Here is a 15,879-nt window from a genome sequence, read left to right as displayed (position 1 = left end):
GGCCCCATTTCGTGAAGGACGTTAGTTGTAAAACTTGTCTCAAGCCAGACTTTTTCTCATTTCCTCCAGGATTTTATATTTTTTTGTGATGCAGTGGCCTCATGGGTAAATCCAAAGGATGATCTGCGAGACATGTTTGGCAAGGTAAGAACTGATCGTGACTTTGGCCTTTTTCATTTGGGCAAAATTCCGTCCACTCTCTTCCGTGACCCGGAAACTTGTAAGTGGTTGAGGAGAGTGTCAATTTCTTAGTAGGGTGATAGCCTTGATAGCCAGTCCTTTTATGGAAGAGTTTTGACATCTGCCACACCCCCTTTGAAGCAGTTGTTTTCTCGAAGGAGAAAAGTATGCAAACGTTTAAAAATTATATCCTACTTATACTTGAATCTTTAACATTTCTTGCACAACTAGCTACATTAGTTTTATGACTTTACACATTCATTTTGGGGTTCCACCCCTATAAACGTAATTTATGACGCGCGAGTGTAGTTATTTCATACAAGCGCATTTTCGTCCACGTTCCTTCACATCGCCAACTCTCCTCGATTACCTTTGACCTTTTTCAAAAGGAGGCGAGCGTGGAAGGAGGAGAGAGGACGCAGGAGTTAAACCTTTTCTCAATTGGAGTTGCTCATGTGCCATGGGCCAAGACTGAGTACCTTTGTGTGAGAAAGGAGAAGATGAGATTATCCTGATGCACAATGTGTGTGTGAATGCATAGCTTTGTGCGTACATTGTAATTATGTGTTGATATTTTCAGATCCTCCATGGGTTCAAGAACCAGGTGGGCGAGGAGAACTGGGGGCGTTTCTCAGACCAGTTCCCTCTGCCTCTGAAGGAACGACTGGCAGCCTTCTACGGGGTGTAACACTTTCCATAGAAACAGGCCTGTTCAAGGGGGTACGTCGCGCATTCATGTTTAAAAGTGGTTGAAAATCTAATTAGAGCTGAGATATCGGATCTAAGGCATTTTCGAGTTTGTCATCCACCTTATTTGAGCAAAACGATAAAGCTAGCAAAATTATGTTGATATTAGAGGTCGACCGATTATGATTTTTTTTTAACGCCGATACCGATTATTGGAGGACAAAAAAAGCAGACACCGATTAATGTCTTTTTTTTTTTTTTTTTTGTAATAATGACAATTACAACAATACTGAATGAACACTTATTTTAACTTAATATAATACATCAATAAAATCAATTTAGCCTCAAATAAATGAGACATGTTCAATTTCGTTGAAATAATGCAAAAACAAAGTGTTGGAGAAGAAAGTAAAAGTGCAATATGTGCCATGTAAGAAAGCTAACATTTAAGTTCCTTGCTCAGAACATGAGAACATATGAAAGCTGGTGGTTCCTTTTAACATGAGTCTTCAATATTCCCAGGTAAGAAGTTTTAGGTTGTAGTTATTATAGGAATTATAGGACTATTTCTCCCTATACCATTTGTATTTAAATACCTTTGACTATTGGATGTTCTTATAGGCACTTCAGTATCGCCAGTGTAACAGTATAGCTTCTGTCACTCTCCTCGCTCCTCCCTGGGCTCGAACCAGGAACACAACGACAACAGCCACCCTCAAAGCAGCGTTACCCATGCAGAGCAAGGGGAACAACTACACCAAGTCTCAGAGCGAGTGACGTTTGAAACACTATTAGTGCGCACCCCGCTAACTAGCTAGCCATTTCACATCACATCGTTACACCAGCCTAATCTCGGGAGTTGATAGGCTTGAAGTCCAACTGCAGAGCTGCTGCCAAAACGCACGAAAGTGCTGTTTGAATTAATGCTTATGAGCCTGCTGCTGCCTACCATCGCTCCGTCAGACTGCCCTATCAAATCATAGACTTAATTATAACATAATAACACACACAAATGCGAGCCTTAGGTCAATTATGTGGTCGAATCCGGAAACCATCATCTCGAAAACAAGACGTTTATTCTTTCAGTGAAATACGGAACCGTTCCGTATTTTATCTAACGGGTGGCATCCATCAGTCTAAATATTCCTGTTACATTGCACAACCTTCAATGTTATAGCATAATTACGTAAAATTCTGGCAAATTAGTTCGCAATGAGCCAGGCGGCCCAAACTGTTGCATAAAGACTGACTCTGCATGCAATGAACGCAAGCGAAGTGACACAATTTCACCTGGTTAATATTGCCTGCTAACCTGGATTTCTTTTAGCTAAATATGCAGGTTTAAAAATATATACTTCTGTGTATTGATTTTAAGAAAGGCATTGGTGTTTATGGTTAGGTACACGTTGGCGCAACGACAGTCCTTTTTCGCGAATGCGTACTGCATCGATTATATGCAACGCAGGACACGCTAGATAAACTAGTAATATCATCAACCATGTGTAGTTATGTTTAATGCTAGCTATCAACTTACCTTGGCTTCTTACTGCATTCGTGTAACAGGCGGGCTCCTCGTGAGGCAGGTGGTTAGAGCATTGGACTAGTTAACCGTAAGGTTGCAAGATTGAATCCCTGAGCTGACAAGGTAAAAATCTGTCGTTCTGCCCCTGAACAAGGCCGTTAACCCACCGTTCCTAGGCTGTCATTGAAAATAAGAATGTGTTCTAAACTGACTTGCCTAGTTAAATAAAGATTCATTTTAATCGGCGTCCAAAATGACCGATTTCCGATTGTTATGAAAACTTGAAATCGGCCCTAATTAATTGTCCATTACGATTTTAAGCGGTCGACCTCTAGTTGATATACAGTGCCTTCAGAAAGTATTCACACCCCTTGACTTTTTCCACGTTATGTTGTGTTACAGCCTGAATTTAAAATGGATAAAAAAAATGGAATTATGTTTTTTGACATTTTTACAAATTAATTTAAAATTAAATGTCTTAAGTCAGTAAATTCATGTAAATAAATGTCTTAAATCAGCTTAAATTCATGGTTAAAAATGTGCTAAACAAGTCACATAATAAGTTGCCTTGGACTCACTCTGAAATAATAGTTTTTTAATAGTGATTTTTGAATGACTACCTCATCTCTGTACCCCACACATACAATTATCTGTAAGGTCCTTCAGGCGAGCAGTGAATTTCAAACACAAAGAACAGGGAAGCCTGTACAGAATAACAATACACAGATATAGACAGTTGAAGTTGGAAGTTTAGTGTTTTTCAACCACTCCACACATTTCTTGTTAACAAACTATAGTTTTGACAAGTCGGTTAGGACATCTGCTTTGTGCATGACACAAGTCATTTTTCCAACAGTTGTTTACAGACAGATTATTTCACTGTATCTCAATTCCAGTGGATCAGAAGTTTACAATACACTAAGTGCCTTTAAACAGCTTGGGAAATTCCAGAAAATTATGTCATGGCTTTAGAAGCTTCTGATAGGCTAATTGACATTATTTGAGTCAATTGGTGGTGTACCTGTGGATGTATTTCAAGGCCTACCTTCAAACTCAGTGCCTCTTTGCTTGACACCATGGGAAAATAAAAATAAATCAGCCAAGACCTCAGAAAATAAATTGTAGACCTCCACAAGTCTGGTTGATCCTTTGAGCAATTTCCAAATGCCTGAAGTTACCACGTGTACTTTTGTTTGTACAGATGAACAAGTATAAACACCATGGGACCACGCAGCCGTCATACCGCTCAGGAAGGAGATGCGTTCTGTCTCCTAGAGATGAATGGACTTTGGTGCGAAAAGTGCAAATCAATCCCAGAGCAAAAGACCCTGTTTACCCGTTTCCTCCAGAATTTCCACAAGTATCAATATCCACAGTAAAATGAGGCCTATATCGACATAACCTGAAAGGCCGCTCAGCAAGGAAGAAGCCACTGCTCCAAAACCACCATAAAAAAGCCAGACTACGTTTGCAACTGCCCATGGGGACAAAGATCGTACTTTTTGGAGAAATGTCCTCTGGTCTGATGAAACAAAAATAGAACTGTTTGGACGTAATGACCATCGTTATGTTTGTAGGAAAAAAGGGGTAGGCTTGCAAGCCGAAGAACACCATCCCAACCGTGAAGCACGGGGGTGGCAGCACCATGTTGTGGGGGTACTTTGCTGCAGGAGGGACTGGTGCACTTCACAAAATAGATGGCATCATGAGGCAGGGAAATTATGTGAATATATTGAAGCAACATAATAATGACCTGGGGCTGTTTCTCATGGTTCGTTCTAGGCCCCGTAGATCCAGTGAAGGGAAATCTGAACGCTACGGCATACAATGACATTCTAGATGATTCTGTGCTTCCAAATTTGTGGCAACAGTTTGGGGAAGGTCCTTTCCTGTTTTTGATTTGACAATGTCCTCGTGCACAAAGCGAGGTCCATACAGAAATGGTTTGTAGAGATTGGTGTGGAAGAACTTGACTGGTCTGCACAGAGTCCTGACCTCAACCCCTTCAAACACTTTTGGGATGAATTGGAACGATGACTGCAAGCCAGGCCTAATCGCCCAACATCAATGCCTGACCTCTCTAATGCTCTTGTGGCTGAATGCTAGTCCCTGCAGCAATATTCCAACATCTAGTGCAAAGCCTTCCCAGAAGAGTGGAGGCTGTTATAGCAGGAAAAGGGGGACCATTTCCATATTAATCCAATTCAATTTTGGAATGAAATGTTCGAAGGATCTGTATGTGTGGGGGATGGGATTAAAGCATATTTTTCTATTAATATTGGTCTCCCTCTGTCTCTCTCCTACCAGGTCATTCATTATGGGAGACGACGGATTGGAACCTCTTATACCCAGGGAACATGTTACCCTTTACTGGGGGTAGGGTCTGTCAGCTGGGGAGGGAAGGGGGTGCAGACCGTGACCCCTCCTCAACCTTCTGGATGGGCGGGGTGGGAGGGAGGTGTTAGCCAGCCGAGGCACTCACCGCCCCCCCACGCAACAGGCGAGGGGGACATGGGGACCGGTGGGCCAAATTTATCAAGGGATGAAAAATGTATTTAATCATTTCAACATCACAATCAGTAATGAAAAGATGTCAGCTTAGCTTTTTGTTTCGGCTCTTTTTTAAACATTTTCTTTCATCCATGCTCTCCAGTGACGTTAAACAAAACAAAAAATACGGGGATAACTTTTGTTTAGTTGTGGTAAAATCATGGTTTTATATTTACAGAGGGGGTAGTGCTGATTTGAGGGTAAGCGGTCAGTGAAGAAGAGCTTTTTAATCAATACGTATCGGCCGGAAAGTGTCACTCAGAGGTAAGGGGAGGGAGGGTCTTGGTGTAGAACCAACCATAAAATGTATGTAGGGGTGGTTAAAAAAAAATCAGGAAGTTGCATGGAAATGTTGTTAATGGTCTCAAAGACAACATAGTATCCTCAACAGCCAGGACGGCTGCTAGCCAAACAACAGCAGCGGAGGGTATTCGAGTAAAGTAAATGCTGATACTATCATTAATTTCAAAAATCGAACCAGCAAGTTTTTCTTTTTTCTTTGGGAAACTGCCTCTACATATCTTAGAATAAGAATAGCATGTATTTTCTTGTAGTCTTCAAAGTAATTACATTGAGTTAATAAAACATCTTGTCAGTGCATATTTAGAGTAATATCAGAGTTTAAATCTTTATAGGCAGGTCAGAAGTTGTTGCCTCAACCAGTCAGTCAAACGCACATCACTGACAGAAGTGCATATGATTTTTATTCGTTGTGGTTGAAAAGTGACTTGTCTTAAAAACAGGAAATAACTAAGTAGCATGCTTGCGTCAAAGTTGGAAGTGAGGACAGTTGGTGTACAACGTTAGAGTGACGTCAGTGTGTGGCGTCATCGGATAGTTGTGGTATTTCTTGTGTAGCCCTGTGATGAGGTTTCTTAAACAACCATGTAGTTTCTTGTTTTTCGGGGTTTTATCCCTCCACCACCCCTTTGTTTACCAGAGGCTTTCCCGTCAGTGTCTAGCATGAACCAGGTTTAGAAAACATACAAGTCTGGAAACTACCTTTTTTATATTCTCATCTAGTTGAATCCATCTAGCAGGGTTTTGGTTGTGATTCTAAAAAGAGACCGTGAACACTGCTTCATACATCTCATAACTTTAATTAAGGTCAACTTTCTCAGGCTGCCTCTGTTCTGTGCTGTGGAAGTGACGTGTTCTCTGCATGCATGGACGTTTTACTAGCGGCCATAATATCAGACTCTTAGATGCTTACCTGACTCATATTGTTTAAAATCTCAATTTCCATCTTTCTCACCTTTCCCGAAAACAAAACTTTGTATCGTGGAGACGTATTTCTAACCTTGTCAGAGGAGGGAGGTAGGGAGCGGGGTAGAGAAAAGGCATACAGGGCTTTGGCTGAACGTGTTCCTCCTTTGTTCCTTGAGTATTACTACTGGGACTATGGCACTATTGATAGTGTGTCTGTCTCTGACCTTGGTTGGTTGTCGATCCAAAACTCAACAGCAAGCAAATCGTTGTTTTAAATGATATATATATATTTTTTTCCTTGTACTGTTGTTTTTTTCTGTTATTGTGGCTTTGCTTTTTGTTTTAAAAGCACGACCTTTGAGGATGATTGTAATGACCGTTTTGAATGCAGCGTACTCTAATGCTTGATCCCTCGCGTGTTGGTGGCCCTTTACTTCCCAAACCATTTAGTTGACGTACAATATTGGACCTTGTATCTCATACATACCTGCAGGAGCATTTTATTCCCCCTTAACCTTTTACCCGTAGCCCACATCCAAATGTATTATCTTGTTAAATACTGTGACGCTTGACCTACTTTTGGTTCCTTTTTGTTTTGGAGTGTTATTGTTTTTGACAGAAGTCTTGAAGTCGTTGATTGCCTGATTTTTATCCCATGGTTGTCAGAGATTGGGTAGGGGAGAAAGCATCTTTATGCCCAACCAACTAATCAGATTCACTCTGTAGGTGAGTGTAATCATTTTGTAGTATTTTTGTCCCCCCTCACAAAGAACATTGGAAGCACTTGTTCAAACAGACTACACATACACATACTTTAGTAGACCCACACATTTACGTACTCATAAAGTATTCATTTACAGGAGACTTATAACACTAAACACCTCATGTATTACTTCACTGGGTATTCGATATGGTATAGTCACTTCTAAATATATATATTTTTAAACTTGTGGGTGTATTTGACCTGTTTTTAAATATACGATTCTCAATATCAGAAATGCTCTAAAAGATAATTGGTGTACGTAAACTAAGCCTGGATATGAAGTACTGCAGATATAGCCACATACCCTTTCCAAAGCCAACAAACTAAGGTTGTTATTATTATTATTATTATTATATATTTTGTATTATTGTTATTTTTGTAACTGTGTATTGATGGGAGGTTTTACTCATTGGTAACATGTAGTTAATAGGACATTTTAACACTAGTAAAAAAAACAAAATGATGGGGTATGTCAAGTTAGCCTGGATCCAAACTGGATTGTTCCTTTTCACTTCACCAGGCTAATAAGACATAATGGGATATATGGAGGCACTTGTTTCTGTAGTTGTTTTTGTGCCATGTCTGTTGTGTCCTGAAGTTGAAATTAATTTAGTTTTTGTCACATTCCAGGTGTTTGGCATGTAAAAAATTGGATGAGGCATGGCTTGATTGGTTTCGTCCTACCACTACTTGTCACACTGAATTTAAAAAAATACAAACATAGAGGGCCAGTTTCCGAGACACAGGTTAAACCTAGTGGTGGACTAAAAAGCATGGTGAATGGAGAATATCCACTGAAGTATTTGTTTAGTCCAAGCTTTATCTGTGTCCCCCGCAGAACCGGTGTGCTGTGTGCTGTTTTACCGATATTGCCGCTGCTATGATGTAGTTTCTTTACTTGAATATTTGTTTGTAGTAACCTCAGGAGGTTATGTTTACCGTTATTTTTCTTGTTGTTATTTTCCAAATGTATGCCTTTTTTCCATCTCCCTTTACCGATAAGAGATTAGTAAGCCTCTCCTGCTTTAACCCTTGAATACAGAGCATATACCTGTCCATGGGTGTTCAGTTCACTGTGTTTTGATATGTGTGCTAGCTCACCATTAAGACACAGACTTACACACACCCAGAGTCAGTGTCAAAGAATAGTTGTACAGACACAGACATTCAAATTGACTTGTAACTTTGAGGAATGTGAAATTAGGAAGAGAACTTGCACATAATTAATGCAACTGTGGCAAAGTGATTGTAAGACATTTTTAGGTGGTGTTAAAATGTAATATGTACATGACGCCTTGATAACAACTGGATGATTTTGATGGTGATTTGTAATGATGGTGATTCATAATGTTTTCCAATAATGGAAGAAAGACCTTGGACATTAAGCGAAAAACAAATAGGCTCATGGCTTCTTACAGCTTTGTTTGCAAATTGAGGTCTTTCATTTTGAAGAAGCGAGGGGCAGAAATAGCTTTATTGAAAAATCTTATTCTCTTTTTACAGCACCAACCAACCGCAGTAGAATGTCTCATTTAAGAACACCTCTAACAATAGCCTAATTCATTTAGCCATGAGAGAAAAAAAACTTGACTAGAATTTATCCCAAGTCTGCCTTCACCCTTTTTGCTGAATAATGTAAGAAACTAGTGATTTTATTTAGATACAGTACCAGTCAAAAGTTTGGAAACACCTACTCGTTAAAGGATTTTTATTTATTTGGACTATTTTCATTCATTGTAGAATAATAGTGAAGACATCAAAACTATGAAATGGCACGTGGTCATGTAGTAACCAAAAAAGTGTTAAACAAATCAAAACATTTCAAATTCTTTAAAGTAGCCACCCTTTGCCTTGATGACAGCTTGACACACTCTTGGCATTCTCTCAACCAGCTTCATGAGGTCGTCACCCTGGAATGCTTTTCCAACAGTCTTGAAGGAGTTACCACATATGCTGAGCACTTGTTGGCTGCTTTTCCTTCACTCTGCCGTCCAACGCATCCCAAACCATCTCAATTGGGTTGAGGTAGGGTGATTGTGGAGGCCAGGTCATCTGATGCAGCACTCCATCACTCTCCTTGGTCAAATAGCCCTTAACACAGTCTGGAGGTGTGTTGGGTCATTGTCCTGTTGAAAACAAATGATAGGCCCACTAAGCACAAACCAGATGGGATAGCGTATAGTTGCAGAATGCTGTGGTAGCCATGCTGGTTTAGTGTGCCTTGAATTCTAAATAAATCACAGACAGTGTCACCAGCAAAGCACCATAACTCCACCACCTCCATGCTTCACGATGGGAACCACACATGCAGAGATCATCCGTTCACCTACTCCGCGTCTCACGCGGCGGTTGGAACCAAACATCTTATATTTGGACTCATTAAAAGGACATATTTCCACTGGTCTAATGTCCATCACTCGTGTTTCTTGGCCCAATCAAGTCTGTTCCTCCTTATTGGTGTTCTTTAGTAGTGGTTTATTTGCTGCAATTTGACCATGAAGGCCTGATTCATACAGTCTCTGAACAGTTGATGTTGTCTATTACTTGAACTCTGAAGCATTTATTTGGGCTGCAATCTGTGGTGCAGTTAATTGCAGATTTGAGGCTGTTAACTCTAATGAACTTATCCTCTGCAGCAGCGGTTACTCTGGGTCTTCCTTTTCTATGGCGGTCCTCAATGGAGCCAGTTTCATCAATGCGCTTGATTGTTTTTGCGACTGCACTTGAAGACTCAAAGTTCTTTAAATGTTCTGTATTGACTGGCCATGTCTTAAAGTAATGATGGACCATAGTTTCTTTTTGCTTATTTGAGATGTTCTTGCCATAAGATGGACTTAGCCCCATTTGGTAAGAGACCATCTTCTGTACACCACCCCTACCTTGTCACAACACAACTGATTTGGCTCAAAAGCATTAAGAAGGAAACAAATTCCACAAATCAACTTAACAAGGCACACTTGTTAATTGAAATGCATTCCAGGTGACTACCTCATGAAGCTGATTGAGAGAATGCCAAGAGTGCGCAAATCTGTCATCAAGTCAAAGGGTGGCTACTTTGAAGAATCTCGAATTGAAAATATTTATTTAACACTTTTTTTCTGTTACTACATGATTCCATATGTGTTATTTCACAGTTTAAGTCTTCACTATTATTCTACAATGTAAAATGTAAAAATGAAGACAAACCTTTGAATGAGTAGGTGTGTCCAAACTTTTGACTGGTTTCTGTAAATGCTGATGAATTTTTAAAGGCCCAGTGCAGTCAAACTTTATTTAACTCTTTTATATACACTATGAGACTGGAATAATACTGTGAACATTATAATGCCCTTTTAGTGCGCGAGGTTTTTGAAAAGGCCACCTGAAATTTCAGCCTGTTTTGGTGGGATGGAGTTTTTACCTTCCATGGTGACATCACCATGAGGTAAATTAGCTAATAGACCAATAAGAAAGAGGGTTATAAACCTTTCTGCCAATAACAGCTAATTTTCAGTTTTCCCCTCCCCACTCCCAAACAGTCCAAGCAACATTTTTGCTTGAGAAATCGATCTTTGCTAAGAAGCTATTTTTGTTTATTTTGGACCATTTTAATTGAAAGCGTTGGGCCAGTAACTGAAAGGTCACTGTTTTGAATCCCGAGCCAACTAGGTGAAAGATGTCTGTGCCCTTGAGCATGGCATTTAACCCTAATTGCTCCTGTAAGTCGCTCCGGATAAGCGCGTCCACTAAATGACTAAAATGTACTTAATTGTTTCCCAGAAATGATTTGATAGTGAGATAAAAACAGCTGCATTGGACCTTTTTTTAAAGGTAAAATAATTTTCGGGGCCACCAAATATTTTGGAACATGCAAAGAATCTATATTGTACTGTAGTAATTTTGTAATGACATTTGTATGATGTGATGGATGTTAACGGTAATCACTGCTTGGATCTGTACATAGTTGAGAATAAATTGTTTACATAAGTCTGGGACTGCTCTTTTCTGTTACTTTAGTGTTAGTTTTTAAATGCACTTTAAATGCACTTTAATTTGATCTAATGGTTTTGAACCTGGTAAACATCAGGTCGGATAGACCAGTTATCGATTACCCCCATTGACCCCATACTTTCATCCACCATAGACAATTAGAGGCGAGGTGATTGTGTCTGACGGCAGTGTAATGTCCCTATGGAGGAGCCCGTTGCAGCCTAGTGTATCCAGATAAGTGTGTTAATGGGAACTACATAGCTACGGAAAGACCTACCACTCTTACATAGCATCACCAGTCTTAAGACTTTCTCTTAGAGCAGTGTTTATCTATCTCCATTCATGCGATAATGACTGAACAATAGTTAGTAGTTGACAGGCACCGAGAGGTCCACCAAAGAGAATAGCCCACATGACACAGAAAAGGATTGTACTAACTGCCCTGAAGGAGGTGATATGAGATACCCAGTGGTTCTAATGTTATAAAACATTTTTGCATAGCCTGGTATCCTTGCCCACAGGCTGATAGTCATCACAGCAATATAGAACATTAAAATACACTGAAAATAAATATAAATGCAACAAGTAAAGGGTTTGTCCACTGTTTCATGAGCTGAAATAAAATATCAGCATTTCTCCTTTGCCAAGATAATTCATCCACATGACCGGTGTGGCATATCAAGAAGCTGATTAAACAACATCATCCTTACACAGGTGCACCTTGTGCTGGGGACAATAAAAAGCCAGTCTAAATGTGCAGTTTTGTCACACAACACAATGCCACAGGTGTCTGAAGTTTTGAGGGTCAGTGCAATTGGCATGCTGACTGCAGGAATGCCCACCAGAGCTGTTGCCAGAGAATTTAATGTTAATTTCTCTACCATAATGTCATTTTAGAGAATTTGGCAGTACGTCCAACCGGCCTCACAACCGCAGACCATGTGTTTGGCATTGTGTGGGTGAATCGTTTGCTGATGTCAGTGTTGTGAACAGAGTGCTCCATGGTTCGTTGTCCGTGCTCTACGGACAACGAACACAACTGGATTTTATCAATGGCAATTTTGAATGCACAGAGATACCTTTACAAGATCCTGAGGCCCATTGTCGTGCCATTCATCTGCCACCATCACCTCAATGTTTCAGCATGATAATGGCCATCTCGCAAGGATCTGTATACATTTCCTGGAAGCTGAAAATGTCCAAGTTCCTCCATGGCCTGCATACTCACCAGACATGTCACCCATTGAGCATGTTTGGGATGTTCCAGTTCCCGCCAGTATCCAGCAACTTCACACAGCCATTGAAGAGGAGTGGGACAACATTCCACAGGCCATGGAACTTCAGAGATTTTACATTATACGTGGAATTAAACAAGGATGCCAAATTTCTCCTTATGTATTGGTCACAAGTTATGGCACTTCATATAAATAAGGATAGTTTTAGGGGTATTCAGATACAAGACAAAGAGATACAATGTTCACAATTGGCTGATGATACCACCATTTTTTTAAAGATCATAATGAAGTCTTGAAAGCTATTGAGTGCATTAATGCCTTCTCACATGTATCTGGTTTATCTCTGAATATTAGGAAATGTGATTTATTTGGGTTGAAAAGATGTGACTTAAACTCAGTATTTAATATCCCTGTAAAATATGTGATCACATATCTTGGTATTAAAGTTAACAAAGATCAAAAAGAAAGGGCCAACTTAAATTTCTCTTCTATTGTAGAGAAAATTGGAAAGAGATTTAACTCCTGGTTATTAAGAGATCTTTCTTTATCTGGACATGTACTTTTATCAAAATCTGAAGGTCTGTCCAGATTAGTTTACACCTCCCTTGCCTTAGATGTTCCTGCCAGTAACTAAATGGTTGATACTAAATGATTTAACTGCATATGGAAGAATAAACCTCATTATTTAAGAAAAGCGGTAATATGTAGCACCCAAAGTGAGGGAGGGTTGAATGCTCTGAATTTTAAAACCTCTAATATAATCTTTAAGATCCAATGGATACAAAACTATTTAAGAAATAAGGATTGCATTTGGAATATAATCCCTAATTTAATATTCCAACAGATTGGTGGTCTAGAATTCTTACTCAAATGCAATGTTGATATGGGTAAAATCCCTATTAAGCTTGCTAACTTTCATAAAAAAGTACTTCTAACTTGGAACCTCATGTACACAAACAATTTTTCCCCACATAGGTATACATTCTAGAATAATAAAGACATAAAATACAAAAACAAGTCTTTATTTTTCAAGAACTGGTTGGACAACAACATTATTTGGGTTAAACAATTATTGAATAATGGCCAACTATATGATTATCAAGAATTCTAGGAGAACACACAATATTACATTCACTCCTGAGGAGAATCACATTGTTGTTAGAGCTGCCCCTAAAGGTGCTTTTCTTCTTTTAGGAGAATATAACAATACTCCAAGTGCAACTGTTGAGGATTTTGTAGCCTCAATACAATTAGAAGGAATTGACATTTTAAACTATAAATGTAATAACATGTAAATAAGGAACTATGTCCCTCTGCTAAAATGTACTGGAATGCAGCCCTAGGACAAGTGAATTGGAACAAAGTGTTGTTGTTGTCTGGTAAGTATTGTATATCTAATAAGGTGAAAGAAGTATCACACAAACTCATTCATAGAATCTACCCTGTAAAGACCTTTTGTTATACACAGATTTAAAATAGCTATTGACAACAAATGTGTATTTTGTGGTTGTGACCCTTTTGTTCTTATGTCAGAAGATTTTGGAGTGAGTTAGAAGATTTTATTTTATAAGAAACGACTATTAATGTTAATCTGAGAGACTGATATGTTTTATTTTGATCCAAATGATATGGAACCTGATTTAACTTTCCTTGTTAATTTGTTCATCTTTCATGGAAGATTCTTTATCCATAAAATGAAGTGGGCAGAGAACAAACCCCTCTTCATATGATTTAAGATAGAATTTAAATATTATTTTGAAATTATCAGTAAATGTAAAAACAAAAAAGCAATACGCACCATAAAACAATGTAACAAATTGAAAATTAATATTGATATGTAATACCACTGTTAGGTTTATGTACTTTAGCTTGTATATTTCTGGGGGGGGGGTTGTATTTGTTGTGTTCATAATAATAATAAAAAAACACACAAAAACGTGTTCAGTATAATTCTAGAACCCATTCTAGAATATCAGTGCAGAACAGAAACTGCTGTTGTTTTTCTTCCCACCATGGATGGCGCTGTTTTCTTCGTCTGAATTTTTGGAGGAGAAAGATTGAATTCAGTTGCCTTTCGCTTCCTAAAGGAGGTGGAGTCTGAGGTGGGGAGGGAGAAGAAAGAGGAGCGTAGGGAAAAGGAGCAAAAGGCAAACAACGGAAACGGAGAACGGCGGAGCAATTGCCTGAATTTAAATTAAACAAGAATATAGTTGCTGAGAGAAAAGAAGAAGAAACCAAGATGATAACGCCCTACTTCCTAGAGAATTTCTGGGTAGGTTCAGCTTTTTTTTGGCCGGGATAGTAGGCTAAGTTGTTTAGCTCAAGTCCCACAGTCCCGCAAGTGGATGTGACAAAGACATATAATATAATATATATATATAATATATTATTCGCTTCAACCAGATTTATGCGGGATCTTTCCAGTGAAATTGAAGGATCTGGGTCAACACAATGTCACCCCCGCTACTTTTCTCGGCGAATATTATTTTGTCACCCCGGGGATTGGGCCTCTGAATGATATCTAACATGACCGCTGAATTGAATCCACCTCTTGTGCAGTCAATTGGCTGTAAAGGAGTGTCTTGGAATGTTTATGGTCTTTCCCGTGGAAATGATTGGACCTTTGTCATTGTCATTCACAATCCCTACTCGTCAGTTTCTTCCATACTGATGTTTCAGTGAGTCCAGATGTTTTAATACGTTTGATGCAGGCTTATGCTAACTAAGGTGCTACGTGGTTGCAACATTTGTCTGAGTAAGAATGGTTACAATGTTGCAGTTTCCGTTACTGTACTACGTTGAAACATACTGAATTCTCCCTGAGCGATCGGTTCTGTTTTTACGTGGCCACATTGTGACTGAAGCTAGTTCAATTTAATCGATTATGAAGGCCTTTCCCATAAGGTCCACAATGTTTATTTTGCATCAAATCAAATTGTATTTGTCACATGCGCCGAATATCACAGGTGTAGACCTTAAAGTGAAATGCTTACTTACAAGACCTTAACCAGCAATGCAGTTTTAAGAGAAATAAGTGATAAGTTAAAAAAATATAAGTTACAAATAATTAAAGAGCAGCAGTAAAATAACAATAGTGAGGCTATATACAGGGGGTACTGGTACAGAGTCAATATGCGGGGCACCGGTTAGTCCAGGTAATATGTACGTATTAGGTAGAGTTATTAAAGTGACTATGCATAGGTAATAAACAGAGAGTAGCAGCAATGTAAAATAGGGGTTGTTGATGATTAGCTGTTCAGGATTCTTGTGGCTTGGGTGGAGAAGCTGTTAAGAAGTATTTTTGACCTATACTTGGCGCTCCGGTACCGTGCTGTAACAGAGAGAACAGTCTATGACTAGGGTGGCTGAAGTCTTTGACAACTGTTAGGGCCTTCATCTGACACTGCTTGGTATAGAGGTCCTGGATGGCAGGAAGCTTGGCCCCAGTGATGTACTGGGCTGTTCGCACTACTCTCTGTAGTGCCTTGCGGTCGGAGGCCAAGCTGTTGCCATGCCAGGCAGTGATGCGACCAGTCAGGTTGGTGCAGCTGTAGAACTTTTTAAGGATCTGAGGACCTGCTCCACTACAGCCCCATCGATGAGAATGGGGACGTGCTTGGTCCTCCTTTTCCTGTAGTCCACAATCATCTCCTTTGTCTTGATCACATTGAGGGAGAGGTTGTTGTCCTGGCACCACACGGCCAGGTCTCTGACCTCCCTATAGGCTGTATCATCGTTGTCGGTGATCAGGCCTACCACTGTTG

General features: G+C 39.5%; 2 protein-coding genes across 6 annotated transcripts in view; both read left to right on the top strand.

Moving 5' to 3' along the window:
• LOC139387987 (transportin-1-like) overlaps positions 1-10,877 on the top strand; it is a 69,636-nt gene extending 58,759 nt beyond the window's left edge. For 2 of the 3 annotated variants that reach the window (XM_071134443.1, XM_071134442.1), the window contains 3 exons: positions 70-144; positions 761-900; positions 4,697-4,775. In XM_071134443.1, the coding sequence (XP_070990544.1) occupies positions 70-144; positions 761-868 (183 nt within the window). In that variant the 3' untranslated portion in view covers positions 869-900; positions 4,697-4,775. Of the gene's footprint in view, positions 1-69; positions 145-760; positions 901-4,696 lie in introns of all 3 variants that reach the window. The other variant, XR_011629237.1, reaches the window with a different exon arrangement.
• A 3,314-nt stretch (positions 10,878-14,191) lies between these two features.
• LOC139388722 (FCH and mu domain containing endocytic adaptor 2) overlaps positions 14,192-15,879 on the top strand; it is a 96,293-nt gene continuing 94,605 nt past the window's right edge. Inside the window, exon 1 of one of the 3 annotated variants that reach the window (XM_071135587.1) lies at positions 14,192-14,387. In XM_071135587.1, coding sequence (XP_070991688.1) covers positions 14,355-14,387 — 33 coding nt within the window. In that variant the 5' untranslated portion in view covers positions 14,192-14,354. The remainder of the gene's footprint in view (positions 14,388-15,879) is intronic. The other 2 variants (XM_071135589.1, XM_071135582.1) reach the window with 2 other exon arrangements.

This window comes from Oncorhynchus clarkii, chromosome 29 (assembly GCF_045791955.1).
Source record: "Oncorhynchus clarkii lewisi isolate Uvic-CL-2024 chromosome 29, UVic_Ocla_1.0, whole genome shotgun sequence".
In the NCBI taxonomy this organism is placed as follows: Eukaryota; Metazoa; Chordata; class Actinopteri; order Salmoniformes; family Salmonidae; genus Oncorhynchus; species Oncorhynchus clarkii.
Note: the sequence above shows the minus strand (reverse complement) of the source record. Positions and strands in the feature narration are given on the sequence as shown.